The 21,110-nt window shown below is 51.7% G+C and overlaps 1 protein-coding gene across 3 annotated transcripts; it reads right to left on the bottom strand.

Annotated features, from left to right (window-relative positions):
• Nucleotides 1-1,115: 1,115 nt before the first annotated feature.
• On the bottom strand, nucleotides 1,116-19,668 carry PLA2G4F (phospholipase A2 group IVF). 3 transcript variants are annotated; one of them, XM_049898855.1, is made up of 20 exons: nucleotides 19,481-19,668; nucleotides 18,180-18,252; nucleotides 17,492-17,628; nucleotides 17,259-17,387; nucleotides 16,765-16,805; nucleotides 16,424-16,466; nucleotides 15,846-15,912; nucleotides 10,467-10,636; nucleotides 9,587-9,700; nucleotides 9,326-9,363; nucleotides 8,918-9,053; nucleotides 7,429-7,565; nucleotides 6,920-7,142; nucleotides 5,733-5,847; nucleotides 5,351-5,488; nucleotides 4,727-4,834; nucleotides 4,086-4,280; nucleotides 3,650-3,816; nucleotides 2,536-2,722; nucleotides 1,116-2,209 (listed from the first exon to the last, which is right to left on the bottom strand). In XM_049898855.1, the coding sequence occupies exons 1-20, from the start codon at nucleotides 19,589-19,591 to the stop codon at nucleotides 1,986-1,988; spliced, it is 2,553 nt and encodes an 850-aa protein (XP_049754812.1). In that variant the 5' UTR covers nucleotides 19,592-19,668; the 3' UTR covers nucleotides 1,116-1,985. The 3 variants fall into 3 exon arrangements, with proteins under 3 accessions (XP_049754812.1, XP_049754813.1, XP_049754814.1); XM_049898856.1 differs by having other exon boundaries at nucleotides 18,180-18,249; XM_049898857.1 differs by lacking the exons at nucleotides 16,424-16,466; nucleotides 16,765-16,805; nucleotides 17,259-17,387; ... (1 more) ...; nucleotides 18,180-18,252; nucleotides 19,481-19,668 and adding an exon at nucleotides 16,212-16,348 and having other exon boundaries at nucleotides 15,846-15,995.
• Between the last annotated feature and the right edge of the window lie 1,442 nt (nucleotides 19,669-21,110).

The raw sequence follows: 21,110 nt of genomic DNA, 5'->3' as shown, positions 1-21,110 counted from the left end.
AAAAAATGAGCAGAGAATTTCTTAGAACTTCAAAAAGACATGACTCCAAAAATTGAAAGAGCTCAACAATAAGTTTCTTTTTAAGCTCATACTTTAGAAAAATCATAGCGAAACTTCTGAAAATCAAAGAGAAAGATTAAGTCCTAAAAATCTGAGAAAGGTAAATTATCCACAACAGAATGAGAATCCAACTGACATGAGGCTACTCATCAGCAAGATAAAACGTAATCGAAAGTACAGAGCTTTCCTGCATTCTGTGAGTCCTTCTGGCAAATTCTTAAACGTGAGGGGTAGAAGGAACCCCTGAATTTGTAACCAGTTGGTTGTAAGTGGAGTGGGGACCCCCAAGCTTGCAGCTGGTGTCTGAAGTGAAGGCAGTTTTATGAAGGGCTGTGCCTTTAATCAGAGCCTCGGTGGTGCAGGGGTTAAGAGCTCGACTGCTAACCAAAACGTTGGCAGTTTGAATCCACCAGCAGCTTCTTGGAAACCCTATGGGGGCAGTTCTACTCTATCCTATAGGGTCGTTATGAGGCAGAATCAACTCGATGGCACCAGGTTTGTTTTTTTGGTGCTTTTAATCAAGGAGCCCTGGTGGCACAGTGGTTAAACACTCAGCTGCTAACCAAAAGGTAGGCAGTTCGAATCACCAGCTGCTTCGGGGGAGAAAGATATGGCAGTCTGCTTCCGTAACGATTACAGCCTTGGAAACCCTACAGTGTCACTATGAGTTGGAATTGACTCAATAGCAATGAGTTTCATTTTTGTTTTGGGGGGGATGCCTTGAATCTATGAACTCTGGTCTAACTCCTGTAGTCAGGGTCAGAAAGACTGCACTGTGGTGAACTGCATTGCAATTGGTGCCAGAAGGCATTTGAAAGGAGAGATGGGCGCAAACACAGGTCCCTCCTCACCTGGAGCAGGAGCCAAACTGGACAAGTCACCTTTGACTCTACCCCTTCCCCCTAATCTGCTTGGATTCCAGGTGCAATCCTGGTAATGTTTCCTTATCCCCTGGCTGATATCACCTCTGCGTCTTGGGAATAATTGGACCTAACCCCAAACCTAATCTCACCCTAAGTGGCATTGCTATACCTCCATGTGAATGACGGCCCCGCCAGCTCTGCCAAGCCACACCCTACTTTCTTCACAAACCTTGCTGGTCCTGGGGCCCTGAGGGTGGGGGTCACATAGCTGAAGTGGAGACTTGCTGTGTGCAACTTTTCATATCTACATGCATTTGTCTTGGGAGAGGGCCTGTGGCCTTAATCAGCTTTGTGAAAGGGTTCATGGCCCCAAATGGGGTACAAGACACTGGAGAAGAGTGTCACACCCCTTTTCACACTGGCGTGTAATGATCCATCCCATTAGAATGTAGACTCCTATTCATTTATTTGTCGTATATTTGCTGAGGATCTACTATGTGCCAGCCCGGCTTTAGGCACTGGGGATACAGCAGTGAGCAAACAGACAAAATGCCTGCCCGCTCAGGCCTTACTTGCCAGGGACCAGAGATACCCTGCGGCTATAGAGGCATTAAAGACGACGCATGGACTGGAGGCTCTCAGTAAACAAGGCACTGATGGTGGCCATGGTGATGACAATGATCAGAGCTCAGGTGCCAGCCCAGAGCTGCTCCAAAGTAAACCTCTTACTATTGAGCCCAGAGGCAGGAGCAGCACCTGTCATAGGCAGCAGCAATGAGGAGGGAGGAAAGGAGAGCCAAGGTGCCCCTCACCCCATGACAGCCCAAAGCATGGCCCTGGCCCTTGCTGCTCATGTCCAGCTGGAGGGCTGTGGGTCCAAGGCCAGGCCACCCTCCTCCCAGTTGGGAGCCAGAACCAGGCTCTTCTTCTCACAGTCAGGACGAGTGAGGTTTCCAGCAGACACGCCCCTGCTTGAAAGAGGAATTGTGGCACTTGGGGCGTGGAGAGCATGTGTGAGTGTGTCCCCTCTTCTCAGTCACAGTCCTCAGACTCCAGCCCAGGTCAGCCCCCAGCCCTCTCCCCAGCCTGCTGCCGCCGGTCCAGAGCCAGCTGGAGAGCATGCCTCACGGTCTCTGCATTGTTCAGAACATTGTATCGACTCAGGGCCACCAGCCGAGCAAACACCTGGGGCTCATAGGTAAAGTTCATCATGCCATAGGGGGTGTCTGGCCCGTTGACGACAAAGTCCCCGAAGGCCTTCTCCTCAGCTGTTTGCCGCTCCACACCTGTGGGGGTGGGTAGAGGCCAGACTGGGCCACTCTGTTGAGCTGGCTGGGATCTGACAGCCCAGAAGCTTCCCTTAGCCCAGAACGCCTTGCTGGTTCTGTGTGGGCCCAACGGACCAGCACTCCCACTCAGGCCCATGTCTCAGCTCTCAGGGCCATCAGGAGGAGATGGCAGCCCAGTGTGGACACTGAGGTCCAGGAAGCAGAGGGCAGCAGTGGTCCACCAGGCTCTCTGGGAGGCAGGCTTTTGGGTCCTCTCTGTGCACAGCACCCCATCACCGCCCCAAGGCTCCGTGAGTCAGACCATGCCCAGGGCTTCCCCTTACCTGGGGCCAGGTGTGTGCGAAAGCTGTGGTTGACGAGGGGGAAGTGCAACACAATGGGTGAGCGGGGGTCCTCAGCATTAGTAAACAAATAGCACTCGCGGGGTTCCTCCAAGTCCCCCGGACACACTGCGATCTTGGGGAAGGGGATTCCCCGGTCCAGGCAGTACTTCTCTGTCATCTGTAAGACCTGGGCCAGGAGGAAAGTTATGATCCTGGCTGCCCACCATCCCTACCCTGGCCCCCCACCCAGGACTTGCAGAGGAGGGACACACAGACCAAAGCTTCAATGCCAGCTCTGCCTCTTACTAGCTGAGTGACTTCGGGCAGATGGCGTGACCTTTCTGAGCTTCCTCATTCGTAAAATAAAAATGGGAGTAACTGTCTGGTGGCATTGCAGTGAAGATTAAAAGCAATCAAGGGCAGCACATAAATCCTCATTGATCTCCCTGTTGTTCCTCCCCACAGCACCCACGGCTTTCCCTTCTCCAAGCCCTCCCTGCACCCTGCTTTGGGGGCTGATTTCCACTTCACAGGGTTGACACTGAGTGGCTACAGGCTGTCCGCACTGAAAGCTGCTCTATTGATCATCCAGTCCCAGCCCTCATGTGGCCCAGGAGGAGGAGGCCAAAGAGAGAAGGGCTGGCCCAGTGGAGCAGCCAGGACCCACATCTACGTGGTGGAATCTGATTACCACCCTACAAAGGGTTCAGAGTTTGAGGAAGCCACCATTAGGGACTCCTTGAGGGAACCTGACAACTCTGTAACAAAGGAACAGCGAACCCGGACCCAGAAGGGGGCAGGGGACTCTGCAGTGTTGAGCAGGGTCTTCTGCTGACCAGGATAGAAGACTCCTGAGGACCTTCTTTAGTTTCTCCCTCCTCTAATCTCAGCAATTCTCCTCTTCTAACATGGGGAGACCACTACTGCTAACAGCGTTCAGAAGGTACTCACCCCACTCCCTGGTGGGGCCATCAGATGAGAACCCAGGTCTTCCAAGAAGGAAGGTTCCCAAACAGCAGCTAGGCCACTCAAAAGAGATTCGTTCTTCTCTTCCTCTCTCCCCGTCCACTCATTTCAGGAGCCCCCCACCCCACCCCAAATACACACACATCACCTCAAAAGGAGCATCCAAGGAGTAGTCAAAGGACAGGATGAGGTCCACAGCCCTCTGAGGCAGTAAAGCCAGTGGGAATGGAGAGTTGATGGCAAACCCCCCATCCACCAGGCACAGGCAGTCCCTCATGGGGGTGAGCTGGTTCGGGAAGGCATCTGGGTGTGAGTCTGCAAGGGACATGCGTGGATGGACAGGGACAACAGCCTCTGCTCTGCCCAGTCTGAGTGCCTTCTGTGCAAGTACCCCTTTCTCCATCCCCCACCCCCTTCTCTGACAGCCATTGGGGGTCTCCCACTCAGCCCCTCAGCCATGCCCTTCCAGCACAGTCATCAGAGTCCTTCCCTGGGTCAAAAGCAACACTGGCCCCCAGTGATCCAGAGGCATGGGCAGGAAGAGGGACCCTGCCCACCGCCCGCCCGCCCAGGACAGTACTCACCTTTCCAGGCCATGAACTCCCTGCAAGCCACATAGTCCTTGTGTAGGCAGAGGCCCCGGGTGAAGTTAAAGTTCTCCGCAGAGGTAAAGCGGGAGGTAAACAAGTCCAGGACAGCCCGGGAGAAGGGCCCCTGGGGGGTGAAGAGCCTTGTGTGCAACTGGGAGGAGTCGTGCAGCCAGAGCTTCTGCGAGTCATCTAGGGTGGGAGGGCGGCACCAGTCACACAGAGCCAGAAGTGGCGCCCTCCTGTGTCCAGGAACCTCACAGCTCAAGGACCCCTCTGGCTGCCTCCACACCACAGCCACCCCACCAGCCAGCCTCCCCAGTCTCTGAACAGTGCCTCACAAACTTAACACAGAACCCTTTTAAATTACTTTTCTTTAATGTGCCCCATGTTTTAAAACCTGGCTATGAAATTGCATTTATTAAATAATAGATTACCTCCCACTCTTTTGAAAAATTAGAGTTGTAATATGTAAATGCCAACCAGGATGTCATCCATTAGACACTTTCTGAGAGGTTACTACATGCCAGGTGCTAGACACGAGGGATGTAAAGGTGAATAAGGCGTGACCCTTCACACCTCTGCCAGGACCCCAGCTACTAGAAGGTGGTGTGGGAGGGTAGGGTCTCTACCCTTACCCATGATGTTTACGCTGCCCCTGTACGAGTCTAGGAAGCTGAGGCCGGAGCCGGTGGTCTTCAGGAAGATCTCATTCAGGCTGGCCGCAAAGGCGCTGCCCCACATACCTAAGGAGACAGGCAGGGCCCAGGCCCCCACAACTCCCACCCTCTCCCTCCACCCCGTATCAGGGCCCAGTTTGGCTCTGTCAGACCTCTGCCTTCCCCAGGTGTTATGGATTGAATTGTGTCCCCCAAAAATATGTGTTATAAATCCTAACCCCTATGCCTGTGGTTATAATCTCATTTGGGAATGGGTTGTCTTTGTTATGTTAATAAGACAGGATTAGTGTAGGGTATTCTTGAGTCAATCTCTTCTGAAATGTAAAAGAGATTAAACAAGCAAGCAGAGAGGGAAGAGGATAGACCCCTTGCCACATGAAGATCACCAAGGAGCTAAGGAATAAGGACATTCCCCCAGGGCCAACAGAGAAAAAGCCTTCCCCTAGAGCAGAGACCCTGAATTTGGACTTCCAAACTATGAGAGAATATATTTCTGTTTGTTAAGGCCATCCACTTGTGGTACTTCTGTTACAGCAGCACTAAACTAGATAACCAGACACTAGGCCTCCAGCCCAGACTCACCCTGCAGGTAGCAGATCCGGGGCTCTGGACGGGACCACATCAGCCGCCCCATGAAGAACTCAGAGCCGAAGAGTTCAGTGGGGACATAAGCCCCATACTTGGGGAAGCCGACCTCATAAGGGGTGAACTCACACCACTCTAGGGGCCCAAAGTGAAAGGAAAGTCAGCAGGGACTTCCCTCTAGGACCCCAGGGGCTCCCTGGCCCTTGCTCCTGAGCAGGAATCTTTGCCTTGCCAAGAGCAGGAGGCAGCAACCCCATTGCTCTCCAAGGCCCCTACATTTGGCCACCTCCCATCTGTACCCTGATAGCCCTGGCCCCTTACACCCTTCCTAGCGACTGTTTCCTGCACCTCCTCCCTTTGTCTCCAGAACCCCATGTACCCGCAAAGTCTTCCCCACTGATGTTGGTGCGGACGTTGACACTGGCATAAATGGGGTAAGGGTTCTGACCCTGGCTGACTGCCTCCTGCTGGTCAGACAGCTTGGCCGGGTTTTCCTGGGCAGGAGAGAAGGGAGGTAGCTTGGCCTTGGGAGTCCCTTTCTCCATCCCGATGGCCCGAGACCCAGCACTGTGCCCAGAGAGGGGCGTGGTGTGTCCACGAGAGAAACCCTGAGGGACAGGCTGTAGGCTGCAGCAGAGGGAAGGCAGTCCACGGTGGGCTTTGTGCAAACCCAGGGTGACTACAGGAACTCCTTTTTTGCCATTCAAGAAAGCATGTCTCTATATTTTTAAACAATTAAAAAAAGAAAGCACATCAAAACGCATGGCAGTTAGAGTGACGTTGTTAAAGGAATAACTGAACAACCTTCTCATTTATTTAAAAGGTAAATTAGGAAGCTTGAGTTTCTGTTTATGGTGATGGAAAATCTGGCAGCGGATATTGGTGATGGTTGTAGAGACGGATGGAACTGGTGTCACTGAAATGTACACGCGGAAAATGTTGAATTGGCTAATGTTGTGTTATGTATATTTTCACAAGAAAAAAAAAGTAAATCCTAGAAAACATGGATTATTTACCTGGGAATGAGAAACCGCTTCCGATACACATTCATAACTGACAGCCACGCACCAGGGGTCAGGGCCCCCAAGGCTGAGCGCCACGGCTCTGAATCTGCGCATTTCCCAGCAGACGCCGGGCCTGCAGTTCCAGGGACAGCCGCCAGGGGGCGTGAGCCATGGCGGCCTTGGCCAATGAGCATTACATGGTGCTGTCCTGCCTCAGCTGCCTCCGGAATCACTTGCGACACTACTTTGAAAGCATAGCCATGCTAGGGCCTTACCCTAGACCAGCTGAAATCAGGCATGGGTGCTTTTGAAAAGCTGCGTATGTGATTCCAATACGCAGTCAGCGCTGAGAACTGCAAGCCATGCCCTCCGCGCCCCCTCCCCCCCGAAAGGTGACGTGGTGTCAGCCCACCCTGGGATCTCGCCCCTTCCCCCCAGGGGAGCTCGGACCTCAGGGCCAGCTTTGTAAATCTCGGGTCTCAGCCTGGGGCCGGAGGCAGAACCTCGGGCTGGGGGAGCAGGGATAGAGAGGACCCACGTTCACTGCCTGCTCTCCTCTTACCTCCTGGTACAGGAAATACTCCACAAGGAGGCCCCACAGGTCGATGAGGGAAACGCTGTGGCCGCTGCTTTCACGGGCTCCCAGTTCCTGGGCGTAGTACTGCAGCCGCTCTGTGGACACTGCCCCCATCTTGCTGCTGCAGACTCGGGCCTGGGCACGCTCCATGGGGCCCTGCAAGGCCACGTGGGACCAGGCTGGGTCACTGTAGAGGGTGGACATGCACCTGGGGATGGAGGGCGTGCCTGTGAGCTAGCGGCCGGCGGGCGGGCGTGGGGAGGCAGGGGCGGTACAGCAATGGGAAGGAGGGGGGCAGGAGTCTATGAGAGACCCCTCCTCCCCCATCACCTACCCCCACTGCTGGGACCACCCACTCAGAAAGTCCCTTATTGTCCCTCCTGAAACCCTTGGTTGTAGGATCCCAGGCCCTCCTGGGGAACTCCATCAGATCACCAGCTCATGTCCCTCCCCCTTCAACACCCTACTCTGCACCCCACTCCCACCTTACTCACCAGGTGGACCCAGAGACACCACTGAGGTAGGTTACAGTGTCCAGGAAGCCCAGCTCCTGCAGCCCTGCCAGGCTGCCGTACAGGGAAGACATGGCTCGTGTTCCACCCCCGGAACCCAGCACAGCCACCACAGGCACCTGGGACACAGTAATAACAATGACAACCACCACCACCATCATCTCCATACATGTCGGACATTATTCAAAGTGCCTTACGTATGTTATCTCATCAGTCCTCACAGCAGCCCAACCAGATCTCATTTTACAGGTGAGGGAACAGCCACAGGACAGTTCGAAGCTGTGCCCAAGATGGTGCAGCCAGGAAGTGGTGAGCTGGATTCAAACCCAGGCAGTCTGGCTCTGTTTCACCAGGGAGCATACATATCACCCAAACCAGCTAGCACAGCATTTCTCAACCCAGGCACTACTGACATTTTGGACCAGACAATTCTTTGTTGTGGGGGCTTGTCCCACGTGTTAAAGGATGTTTCTTTAGCGGCTTCCCTGGCCTCTGTCCACTACATTCTAATAGTAGGACCCTTTCCCCTGTCATGACAATAAAAAATGTCTCCAGACATTGCCAAATGTCCCCTGGGGGGCCAAAATGACTCCCAGTTGAGAACCACTAAGCAGAAGTGACCAAGACCACCAAGCAACCTGGACACGTGAGGTGCCCGGACACGTGAGGCGCCTGGACACATGAGGTGCCCTGATGTTAAGGTCCTCTTCAGGACCAGAGGGGCCTGGTGGGATCAGACTGAAAGCTTCTGGTGGCTCAGCTTCTCCATGAGGCGTTGGCTGAGTTACCTCAGATGCTTGGTTCCTTTCCAAGTCTCTTTTCTTCTCCTGTCTTGAAAAAAATGCTCCCTGGCAGCTGCTCACAGAGGGCCCTGTTCCTTCAGAGCACAGGATGTGACAGGGCTCCTGTGGGCAGGGACTGTGCCCTCTTCACCCTCCACCTGTAGAGTGGGTGTCTGACACAGAGTAGACCAGTTGCTCTCAACTTAATTCTGACTCATGGTGACCCCGTGTGTCAGAGGAGAACTGTGCTCCATGGGGTTTTCAGTGACTGATTTTTGGGGAGTAGAGCACCAGGCCTTTTTTCTGAGGTGCATTGGGTGGACTCAAGCCTCCAACCTTTTGGTTAGCTGCTGAGCACCATTAACTATTTGTACCACCCGGAGCGATATTCAGACACAGAGACATAGGGGAAGATGGCCACGTGAAGACGTAGGCAGAGATTCGTGTTATGCTGCCACAAGCCACGGAATTCCTGGGGCCACCAGAGGTTGGAAGAGGCAAAGAATTCTCCCCTAGAGCCTTCTGAGGGAGGATGGGCCTGCTGATACCTGGATTTTGGGCTTCTGTTTCCAGAACTATGAGAGAACAAATTTCCCTCACACTGATTTTGTGGTATTTTGTTATTTTAAACCACCTGGTTTGTGTTACTTTGTTACAGCAGCCCACAGGGAGTTAACACAGTTCCATACCTGGTCACTGTCTGGAGCCCCACTGAGTCCCAGCACCTGCTGCAGGCCCTTGGACACCACCTGCTTCCTCTTGTCCAGAAACTCCTGCTCCCCGTCACAGAGGTCAAAGCCAAGGCGCAGGTCAAGGTCCCCAGAGCTGCCTCAGGAGGAGTGCGGGTGGGAGATGAGGGCTAGGTAACTTCCACGGAGGAGGGACTCAGACCAAGCCCATTTTTCACAGGAGCAGACCCACACTCTGTGGACCCTCTTCAGAAAGATCCCAAGGGCTTCCCGCCAGAGCCAGAAATGGAGAGGGAAAGAAATGGTTCCCGTGGGCTGAGCCAGGTGGCCAGGAGAGCAGAACACAATGGGGCATGTCCCTACACCTGTGGCCAAGCCCCAAGAGGCCTTCTTGAAGCCTCTCCTCACCTCATTTCTGCCTTCACACTCAGCGCCACCTCCTGGCCCTGAAAGACACAGCAGCCCCGTGCCTGAGCACCCTCCTTCGGGTGAAGCTGCTCTCCCACAGGACAGCCCCTGTTGCTCTGGTAAGTTGGGCCCAGATGTGGACACCACGGCTGAGCTCCGGCTGGTTTGATGCTGACCATTGAAGGGTCCCTTCCCCAGGTCTCTCCTGGTGGGCACAGAGCAGGGGGAGGGGGTCCCTCTAGCACCCAGGCAGAGCCTTACCTCCCCCAGGGCCACGAAGCACTGCTCCTCCTGGCCTAGGGGCAAAGAGGAGAGCAGGATACTCCCCTCGCCCAGGTTGCTGGCCTGGGACTCCAGCTCAGCACTCGGGCCGCTCTGCAAACAAAACATGCAAGGTAAACCAAAGACTCAAGGGAGCAATTAGTCCAAAGGACTAATGGACCACATGAACCACAGCCTACACAACCCCCAGACCAGAAGAACTAGATGGTGCCCAGCTGCCACTAAGACTGCTCTGACTGGGATCACAGGAGGGTCCTGGACAGAGTGGGAGAAAAACTGTAGAACAAAAAATCATACTCACAAAAAAGACCAGACTTACTGGTCTGACAGAGACTGGAGGAACCCCTGAGACTAGGCCTTAAGACACGCTTCCGGCATGGAACTAAAGCCATTACCGGAGATCACCTTTTAGCCAAACCACAGACGGTCCCCTAAAATAAATAGTAACACCTGAGAGGAATGTGTGCCCCTTAGAACAATCAGTTATATGAGATCGAAGGGGCAACATTTGCCCAAAAACAAAGATGAGAAAGCAGGAAGGGGTAGAAAATCAGGAGGAAAGGCAATGGGGAAGCCAGGGCAGAATTGAGGAGAGTGCTGACACGTTGTGGGGAATGAAATCAATGTCATGGAATACTTTATGTACAAACTATTGAATGGGAAACAGATTTGCTCTGTAAACTTTCACCTAATGCTCAATAAAAATGAAAAAACAAAAAACACCAAAGGAGCTCTCCAGAGTGGAGGCGAATGGACCTCCATGGCACTCTGACGCTCCTCTAGCCTGGATGGATCCTGTCATCCAGCCCTTACCCATGGGACAGGACTCCAGCCTTACTGGGGTCATGGCCTCACTCACCTGCAGGATGGTGAGCTTCTCTCCCAGCTCCACATCCAGCCTGGAGCTTAGCACTGGGTTCACGTGGAAGGTAAAAGTGGGCGGGAAGCCCAGCTCCACAGCAGGCTGCAGAGGCAAGAGCTGTGGCTTCTCGTAGGCGCCAGGCACTGCCAGCCGGATGTGCCGATGGCCTGAGAACAGAAGGCCCAGGTGAGGGGTGAGAGAGGGTGTGTCTGTGTGGATCAGCACTCCCTGGCATTGCAACTCCTGCTAAAGGCATCAGGAAGGACTCTTGGGGTCCCATTACCTGCCCTGATCAGAACGGGGAGACACACAAGTGCCTAGGGAAGGGGGCAGTTACAGAGCCAGACCATGGCCATGAGTGAGGAGGGAGCAGACCTCTATCCTACAGCAGGCTGGCTGATGACTTTCAGACTGAGATATTAATTATGTTTATTTACTTATATATATGATAATAATTTAATTATTATATAGTATTAGTTATTTTTTTTTATTAGTTATAGCTATACCATTTTTTTTTACATGTTGCTATAAACAAAAATTAGCATAGCACACTTACAAAAATACCTCGCTGGCAAACAAACACAGAAGGTGCACATTATTTGTGTAAAATATGGTATTTAAAAAGCACCAAACCCATTTCCACTGAGTGGATTCTGACTCACGTCGACATCCAGTGTTAGAGCTGAACTGCTCCACAGGGTTTCCTTGGCCGTAACTGTGGTGGCCCAGGTCACTAGGCCTTTCTCCCAGGGCGCTGCTGGGTGGCTTCAAACGGCCAACCTTTTAGTCAGTAGACGAGCACAAACCATCTGCACCACCCAGGGACATGCCATAATAAATAATTTCCTTATTTATATAATTAATGAATAATTTATATATAACTTATATTACATACGGAGCCCTGGTGGTGCAGTGGTTAAGAGCCTGGCTACTAACCAAAAGCTCAGCAGATGGAATCCACCAGGCGCTTCTCGGAAACCCTATGGGGCAGTTCTGCTCAGTCCTATAGGGTGACGATGAGTCGGAATCGACTCGACGGCAACAGTTTTGGTTTTTGGTTTTATGTGTATTATGTTGTTGTTGTTGTTAGGTACCGTCCAGTCAGTTCTGACTCCCAGTGACCCTATGCACAACAGAACAAAACGCTGCCCGGTCCTGTGCCATCCTTACAATCGTTGTTATGCTTGAGCTCATTGTTGCAGCCACTGTGTCAATTCACCTTGTTGAGGGTCTTCCTCTTTTCCGCTGACCCTGTACTCTGCCAAGCATGATGTCCTTCTCCAGGGACCGATCCCTTCTGACAACTTGTCCAAAGTATGGAAGACGCAGTCTCGCCATCCTTGCCTCTAAGGAGCATTCCGGCCGCACTTCTTCCAAGACAGATTTGTTCGTTCTTTTGGCAGTCCATGGTATATTCAATATTCTTTGCCAATGCCACAATTCAAAGGCGTCAACTCTTCTTCGGTCTTCCTTATTCATTGTCCAGCTTTTGCATGCATATAATGTGATTGAAAATACCATGGCTTGGGTCAGGCGCACCTTAGTCTTCAGGGTGACATCTTTGCTCTTCAATGCTTTGAAGAGGTCCTTTGCAGCAGATTTGCCCAGTGCAATGCGTCTTTTGATTTCTTGACTGCTGCTTCCACGGCTGTTGATTGTGGATCCAAGTAAAATGAAATCCTTGACAACTTCAATCTTTTCTGCGTTTATCATGATGTTGCTCATTGGTCCAGTTGTGAGGATTTTTGTTTTCTTTATGTTGAGGTGTAATCCATACTGAAGGCTGTGGTCTTTGATCTTCGTTAGTAAGTGCTTCAAGTCCTCTTCACTTTCAGCAAGCAAGATTGTGTCATCTGCATAAACGCAGGTTGTTAATGAGTCTTCCTCCAATCCTGATGCCCCGTTCTTCTTCATATAGTCCAGCTTCTCGGATTATTTGTTCAGCATACAGATTAAATAGGTATGGGGAAAGAATACAACCCTGACGCACACCTTTCCTGACTTTAAACCAATCAGTAACCCCTTATTCCGTCCGAAAAACTGCTTCTTGATCTATGTAAAGGTTCCTCGTGAGCACAATTAAGTGTTCTGGAATTCCCTTTCTTTGCAGTGTTATCCATAGTTTGTTATGATCCACACAGTCGAATGCCTTTGCGTAGTCAATAAAACACAGGTAAACACCCTTCTGGTATTCTCTGCTTTCAGCCAGGATCCGTCTGACATCAGCAATGATATCCCTGGTTCCACGTCCTCTTCTGAAACTGGCCTGAATTTCTGGCAGCTCCCTGTCAATATACTGCTGCAGCTGTTTTTGAATGATCTTCAGCAAAATTTTGCTTGCGTGTGATATCGATGTTTATGCATTCTATTTCATTTTTGACTATTTCCAGTTTTCCTAGATTCATACTTCGTACATTCCAGGTTCCGATTATTAATGGATGTTTGCAGCTGTTTCTTCTCATTTTGAGTCATGCCACATCAGCAAATGAAGGTCCCGAAAGCTTTACTCCATCCACGTCGTTAAGGTCGACTCTACCTTGAGGAGGCAGCTCTTCCCCAGTCATCTTTTGAGTGCCTTCCAACCTGGGGGGCTCATCTTCCAGCACTATATCAGACAATGTTCCGCTGCTATTCATAAGGCTTTCACTGGCTAATGCTTTTCAGAAGTAGACCGTCGGGTCCTTCTTCCTAGTCTGTCTTAGTCTGGAAGCTCAGCTGAAGCCTGTCCTACACAGGTGACCCAGCTGGTATCTGAATACCGGTGGCATAGCTTCCAGCATCACAGCAACACACAAGCCCCCACAGTACGACAAACTGACAGACATGTGGGGGTATTATATCATATATAATATTTATATTATAATTAATATAATTATATTTTATATAATACATATAAGTTAATATGTTGTTGTTAGGTGTCATCAAGTTGATTCTGACTCATAGTAAACCTATAGGACACAGTAGAACTGCCCCATAGGGCTTCCAAGGAGCTGCTGGTGGATTCGAACTGCCGACCTTTTGTTTAGCAGCCGAGCTCTTAACCACTGTGCTACCAGGGCTCCTTATAATATAATATAGTATTATAATATAATTATAATATAGCATGTAATTATAAATATAATATACTGTATAATATTTATATAATACATAAATATATTGATATAATATAATAAATATATAACATTACATGATTTTATTTAATTAATAAATATAATTTGTGTATTTATTAATTCTATAAATTATACATAAAATACATTAATATAATAAATATATAATTGATATATTTATTAATAACAAATGATCATTATATTACAGTTTTCAACTGAAACCTTGCCCCTCTCTCGCCCCCATTCAAGGTCTGTGCTCACTGCTGTGGGGAGGTGTGTGGTCGAGAAAAAATACAAATACACTGCAAGTCATTCTGGGCTTAGTTTCCAGAAGTGTCAGACCTTGGGATAACTTAGAGGGTTTGGAGAGGAAGTAGAAGAAAAAGGGGGGATTCGTGGGTACAGAGAGAATGTGTGTCTTGGAGGAACAGGGGAGCCAGCTCAGGCTGGAAGGTGAACCCCAGCTGGGAGGAGGCCAAGAGAGAGATCTGAGGGCCAGGGAGCAGCAGGGACCCTGCCCTGCTTCCTAGCGGCTTTCTGGGGAAGGAGGCAAGACCCCAGAGGCAAAATCTGTGCATGACATCCAGGCCAAGGGACCATAGACAATCTCACAAAAGATTCACAGACCCTAAGTGGGACATGGGAGCAACAGAGACCTAAGGCTGTCTTGGGGACCAGGGATGGCAGATGCTCAAAAACAGGGGTCCAGATGGGACCCCTCTCCCTATGCACCCAGAGACTTGGCATTGCCCTGGGGTGGAAGGGATTTATAGGAAATAAGGAAACCTTTCACACCAAGGTCGAGGGCCTGGGATTGATATGTGCCATTCATAAACGGAGCCCTGGTGTCACAATAGTTAAGTGCTCAGCTGCTAACTGAAGAATCGGCAGTTCAAACCCACCAGCCGCTCTGCGGGAGAAAAGACCGGCGATCTGTTCCTGTAAAGAATTCGGCTTGGGAAACCCTATGTGACAGCTCTGCTCTGTCTTATAGGGTGGTGATAAGATGGAATCAACTCGATGACACACAACAACAATATTCCTAGGAAGAAAAAACATAATCTCTAGTTTAAGAGAACGGCCCTGAGGCATCACAGACCTGGGTCTGTCCAGGCTCTACCACTATATAGGCTGTGCGGTCTTAAGTGAGTTGCTTCTTTGAGCCTCTGTCTCATGAATGAAAAACAGCTGCTGTCACATGGACTGATTCATGGCGACTCTAGCAATAGAACTGTGGAGAATAACTGTACCTACCTTGTGGGGTTGTTATGTGGATTAAAAGATAAAACACGTGTAAAAGGCTCAGCACGGTGCCTGACTCACAGTAAGTGCTCAGTGTTACCTGGGCAGGACTCATGCCGTGGGCTCAGGCTCTCAGCCCTGGAAGGTCCCTGGGCCATCCAAACGGCCTACGCTCCAATCCCCGCCGCCATCAGAATCCCTCCTCCTAAGTGGCTACCCTCTGAGGAAGATGGCCTTGATGGCCCCAGTTCTTCACTCCTCCCTGTTTTCTCACTCTTTGCCAAGTGACTTTTCCGTTCCTACCACTGAAGAAGCTGAGTATATTCCCTGACCACCAACTCTGGGCTCAGCCATGTGACTTGTTTTGTCTAACGAAATGTTAGTCACTGATCGTTATGAGACCAAAGCTATGAAATGCACTTGCTCAATTGGGCTTGCTCTCTTGCACCTCTGCCATTGCCTTAAGAACATGCCCAGGCTAGTCCACTGGGGGCAGGAGGTGAATGAAAGATACATGCGGCAGAGCCAGGTCCCCCAGCCAAGCCCAGCCTAGCTCAGCCAAATCTCAGCTGAGCACCAGATGTGGGGGTGAAATGAAAGTTTACTGTTGGGTGCCACTGAGATTTTGTGGTTGCTTGTTGTACAGTGGAAACTCTGGTGGCATAGTGGTTATAACAGCCATGGCAGCTAATCAAAAGGTCAGCAGTTTGAATCCACCAGCCACTCCTTGAAAACTCCATGGGGCAGTTCTATTCTGTCCTATAGGGTTGCTATGAGTCGGAATGGACTCTATGGCAATGGGGTTTTGTTGTTGTTGTTGTTGTACAGCAGTGGTTTGACTGACACAGCCTTTATGCTTGAACACTTCCAGGGACAGGAAATTCACTACTTCCAGGGGCAACTCATTCCATCCCTGGTCAGCTTTGAGCAGTAAAAACTTCAAGAAATTCCTCTCCCAGAACCCATCTCCCTGAAATCAGTACTGCCAGCCCCCAGGAAAGAAGGCAAGGCCACTGACCAGACTCACCATACTCTCGATGTAGGGCTGTTCCATGTTCCCCAAGGGTGCCCTGGATTCTCAGACAGGGCTGAGCCTGAGGGAATAGAGGCCTGTGGGAGTCAACAGTCCCAGGGTCTTCCACATGGCTCAAGCCACGATGCAGGGAGACAGGAGTATCTGGAGGAGGGTCCAGGTAACAACCTTCCCAGGGCCTGTCCCTTATAGGCAGGGGCTCTGCAGCTGGCCCCAAGGTTGTACTCAGCCCCTCCTCCCAGGACTCAGGGGAAGTGGCCCCTGGTGGGAAAGGGGGTGGGGTAGAGACCATGATGGTGGCGCCTTCACAGCCAGTGCCCCAAGTAAGAAGTGTGCTGTGGCATTTGAGGTCTACATCACCTTGAGGTGGGAAGGCTGGGCTCTGGGCTGTGCATCCAGGTGTGAGGAGCTTATTGCCCCTCATCCCTGTAGACCCTCCTAGCACGTCTCCCTCTGAGGAGAGGTTGAGTCTTTTTCAGAGGCTAGAGGCTAGGTACAGTTGGGCTAAGTCATGGACACCTCATTGCCCCCTCCCAGCCCTGGGAAGCCCCAAGCTGTCCTTCCCTACTCACCACCAGGACCCCATTGGTGATGACTTCAGACGCAGGCACCTGGCTGCAAAGGATGAGGGGCTCATGGAACATCTGACCCCCTCACTGGCCACCTCCTGGTGGCTGTTACTATAATGATGTGGCCACAGCAGCTGGAAGAGCCTGGGGAGCATGGTCAGGCTTGGGGATAGGGTGAGCCTATCGGCCAACACTCAAATGGGTGTCAAGCTCAGGCCATCTCCTCTCAGGCCAGGCCTGCAAGGCCAGCACGGGGCACGGCGACTGGCAGCTGGGTGCTGCCGTGACTCAGACTTTGCATGTCTCAGACCAAGCAGGAGGGTGTAGGCGCCCCCTGGACTCACCTCTCCTCCAGAACAAATTCCACTTGCAGCTCTTGTGAATCCTAGATGATGGGGGACAGGGCAGTACCAGTTTACAAAGGGATCAGGAAGTCTTGGGGACTGTCCCTCCCCAGGCTTGGTGTCACTGCCCCCCAGCTATGCTCCAGGAACCAGAAGAGGAGGCTGTTGTGGCTGCTCACGGGCACAGGAGTGGCAGAGCATCTCTACACAGAGTCTCACTCTTTCATTCATTCAAAAATGTGTGCCAGGCTATGTACTAGACACAGACGTTTCAGCAGTGACTGAGACAAAGGTCTGCCCTCATGGAGCTCACCTCCTGGTTTCACACAGGGAAGAAGTATCTGAGAAAACCTTTATGGGGTCAGTGCTGCAGATGGAGGAGTGTCTGTCTTGGAAGTCTGGACCGTGCTGACCAGAAGGCGCTCATCAGCACTCCAGCTCTAGCACTCCTCCCCTTAAGCTTGGCTCACCGTTGGCACAGTGGGGAGGCTCACCTTGTGGTTGAGTGAGAAGGTGTGCCTGTGCGGTTGGCCTGGCTTGAGGCTCCTCAGGTCAAACAGGAGCAGGGAGAGTCGGTCACTGCCCAGGACATCCTTGTCATAGAGGGTGAGCTCCAGGACGTTCTAGGAACAGAGCAGGTGGGAGGCCCGAGCCTGAGACAGGCTGGAGGACGACACCCCAGAAGAGCTGTCTCCCTCTGCAGCCCCCGCCCCTCCCTGACCCTCACCTTCACAGCACCATGGACCTGGTAGTGGAAGGTCTCATTCCACTCCGGGTCACTGCAGTTGGCCACCGTCTTTGTCTGGGCGGTGCTGGGGGACGCTGTGGGTAGCCAGAGTTGCACATAGCAGTCAGCTTTGGACACTGCAGGTGAGATAGGGGAGGGAACTGAACGGGTTTCCTGGAGGAGGCTGGGGCAGCAGGGGGAGGAGCAGGAGCACAGCGGGGAGAGGAGGCCGCCCCCATGGGGGGTGTGCTGGGGAGATGGGGAACAGCCGTTGGTGCCCCATCAGTCTATCTTGGCCAGTTATACCACCCATTCAACTGAATGAAGCCAGAAGCCCTGCAGTTACCCATTGAAAAGACCACGTGGCAGCCCAGACCATTGAGTAGTTCCTGGAAACTGCCTCATTCAAGCACTAAGATCGCTCCCTGGGTGCTGGAATGATGAGCTCCTGGAGAGCAGCTGCGGACTTGCAGGCGAGTGGGGCCCACACTCCCACCTGGGCTCACACTGCTCCACTCTTGGACTGCACAGGCCCCCTCCAGCCCCAGCCACCCATCCAGAGCTTCACTGGGCTCCCTCCACAGTCCCTCCACCCCCACCCCCAACATCCCCAATCAGGCCTGCCTCCACTGAGCTCAGGGGAGGCCCCAAGGACAGGAAGGGGAGGGTGGAGATGAGAGCCACTCACGCAGGTCTGTGTCCCGGATGTTCCTGGCCCTCAGCACCTTCACCTGGAGGTCATAGTATGGGTGGGTTTCCTGCTGAAACAACAGAGCTCTGGGGGCTCAGTGTGTGGAAGCCTGGCCTGGGCCCCATCTCCTCCCTCAAGTAGGGCCCAGCTGGGGATTCCCCAGCCCCACCCCACTGAAGAGCAGCGGCTGGCCAAGGGTCACGGATGTAGTTGTGCTGGGGACTGGGGGCACCTTGGCAGGGCCCAGGCATTGGAAGTCCACGCTGGTGACAAGCCTGGACCCTGGAATCAATAGAGCCTGGGTTCAAATCTAGACTCTGCCATAGACTAGTTGAGCGGCCTGGGGCAATATGTAATTTTTCTATGATTCATTTTTCCCATGGATCAAGTGGGGGATATAATGATAATCTCACAGAGTCATGCTGATTTTTAAGTGAGAATTTGTATGAAATGTCTGAAATAAATGCACAAAATAAGTAGCCGTTGGTACTCGTTGCTGTTATTATTCACCACAAATTCACAGCTCCTTCAGACTACAGTGTAGCTTGAGAGCAGAAGTAGGAGCTGGAGCTAAGTGCTTAAGGAGATTAAATATTAAAAGAGAAAGTTGTGATCCACCCCACCCCAGCTCCCCGACAAAGAAAGGCCGCCCGGGAGGCAACAGGCAGTTGAAGGGAAGCCAAGAGCTGCCCAACTTACACAGTTCTGACCAGTCACTAGCATCAACTACAGCCTCCTCGGGGTGAAAATTTTTGTTAGTTACTGTCAAGTTGATTCCGATTCACGATGACCCCATGTGTATCAGAGTAGACCTGTACTCTATAGGGTTTTAAAGGCTTGTGAACTTTTGGAAGCAGATCGCCAGGCCCGTCTTCCTAGGCACCTCTGGGTGGGTTTGAACTACCGCCCTTAAGGCTAGTAGCCAAGCATTTAAGCGTTTGTGCCACTCAGTGACTCCCAGAGTGAAACCATCCCCTTAAAATCCCAGCAAACTTCTCATAGCTTCTTCTCCCCATAGACTCTACAGCCAAGCTGAGGTATTCTGGCAAAAAATTACCAGTGTGAGTTCAGAGGACCTCACCATCCATTCCCTAATTGGGGTGGGGGGATTATTTTCAAGAGCTGAGGTCTTGGCCAACCTCTCTAATTTAAGCTCTGCAGGGTTGTCTGGAACAAGTAGGTCCCACCCCAGATCAAAATCCAGCACCATGGCATTAATACTTAATCTCTGTCCTCAAAGGCACCAGTCTCCCAGGACTTCTCCAGGCCATAGTTCCCAGTGAGATCTGGTACTTTACCTGCCAGTGTCTCCACTGAGGTCCTTTCTTCTCTCTCTTCCGCAGCAGCACTGCCCCCAAGAGGGGCAGCCCCCTGCCCGCCAGCCACCTTGGCCAGAGTGCCCAGAGCATGGCTGGGCAGCCCAGTGCCGGCAGGAACCCTGATTCCCAGAGCCACCCTGCTCTCGTCTGGCTGCGCACCCTGCCCGCTCAGGTCGGACAGGTAGCGCTGGCGTGAGGAGGGCGGGGCTGGGCTGTTGCGCTGTGGAGTCAGGGCTGCGTGACCCGCAGGAGCTGGAGGTGGGGTCTGAAGTGCTCCAGGAAGTGACTGGAGCCCAATTTCCTCTCAAGCAAGAGGCAGTTCCAAGACAATAGCCCTCTCCCCAAGGGGATGAGAAGCTAGCGTTGTGGTTCCCAAACCTGGCTGTTTGTGAAAAATAGATACCTGAGCCCTATCCCCAGTCTGATTTAGTGTGTTCCCAGGTGTTCCTATTTCCAACAAGGATCTATGGAGCAGCAATTGGCAAGTGCTGGGTCAGGGACAAGTCTACTGGTATTGAAAAAGCCTAAAACCATCTGCCTTTCAAGTGCTACCTTCCCCACAGCCTCACAGAAGCGTGGAATCTCTGGTTTACCGTTTCAACTGGCCTCAAAGGTGTTTCTAATCACTCATGGGCTCCCTCACGTCATTCCCATTTACTGAGAACCTGCTGTGTCAGATCTGTACTAGGCCCTGGAACACAAAGGTGAGGAAGGCCCACCTCCTAGATCATAGAAACACCTGCATGGTCTAGGCACAGAGGTAGGGGTAGGGGATGGTCAAGTAGTATCAGTAACGGCAAGTAAAAAGCAGGTCTACTTGTCCTTAACCTACTAGAGATAAAGGCTTTACAGCTTCCTCTGTTGACCATCCTAAGCCTCAAGCTGCAGATGACATACAATGCACCCTTTTCTTGTGGCCGGTGACCATCTAGGTGGCCAGGACAGGTAGTTTCCAGTAGAAAGGTTTCTGGGGCAAGACTGTTGGGAGATCATTTCTTTTCCTCAACCAAGACTCAGTTGTCTCTACTCTCCCACCACGGCATAGAGTTGGAGGCTAAAAGAACATCCAAAGAAGTGATTCAACTCCAGTCACCCACTGAGCAAGTTCAGACCAAAATTCCTGGAATAAAAGGGGATGTGACTTCTGGTGGCCAGGCCCCAAGGGGAGGGCCTGTTTCTACTTAATCTGGAATGTGAAGTCAAGCTCTGGAGTGGGGTCTCAGAAACTGAGTCCAACCCTCTTGGTGATTTCCATAAATAATATGTCCAGGATCCTTGGATTCAGAGAAAAGGACCCAGAGGCCCAGAGAGGGAGTGGACAGGCTTAGCTGGTGGCAGAGCCAGGCCCGGGATTAGAGGGCTCCTGACTATTTCATGTGCTTTTTTGGTTATACCATACTCTTCTGGAAATCATCTGTTCCATGCCTCAATAATAAAGTTATGCCTCAGCTCCAGACGTTTTTTGTTCCCAGGAACTCAGGATGGCCACAGAAGGTTCAACATGGAGACAGTACGTGAGAACCAAATTGTCTTTTTGGAGCTGGCCAAGGTAGACCAGTATTTCTCCACTTCTCAGAGACTCCTGGGTCCCTCGGCCCCACTGATTCCA

This window comes from Elephas maximus, chromosome 10, assembly GCF_024166365.1.
Source record: "Elephas maximus indicus isolate mEleMax1 chromosome 10, mEleMax1 primary haplotype, whole genome shotgun sequence".
NCBI classification, from domain to species: domain Eukaryota; kingdom Metazoa; phylum Chordata; class Mammalia; order Proboscidea; family Elephantidae; genus Elephas; species Elephas maximus.
This window is presented reverse-complemented; position numbering and strand designations above follow the sequence as displayed.

What these genes read in the sequence shown, in the direction of transcription:
- PLA2G4F (XM_049898855.1), bottom strand. Translation starts at nt 19,591, where the DNA reads ATGCTCTGGGCACTCTGGCCAAGGTGGCTGGCGGGCAGGGGGCTGCCC. An exon ending in AGCCCTACATCGAGAGTATG is followed by an intron (nt 10,637 to 15,845) that starts GTGAGTCTGGTC and finishes TTCTGTTCTCAG; the next exon opens with GCCATCGGCACATCCGGCTG. An exon ending in AGAAGCTCACCATCCTGCAG is followed by an intron (nt 9,701 to 10,466) that starts GTGAGTGAGGCC and finishes TTTTGTTTGCAG; the next exon opens with AGCGGCCCGAGTGCTGAGCT.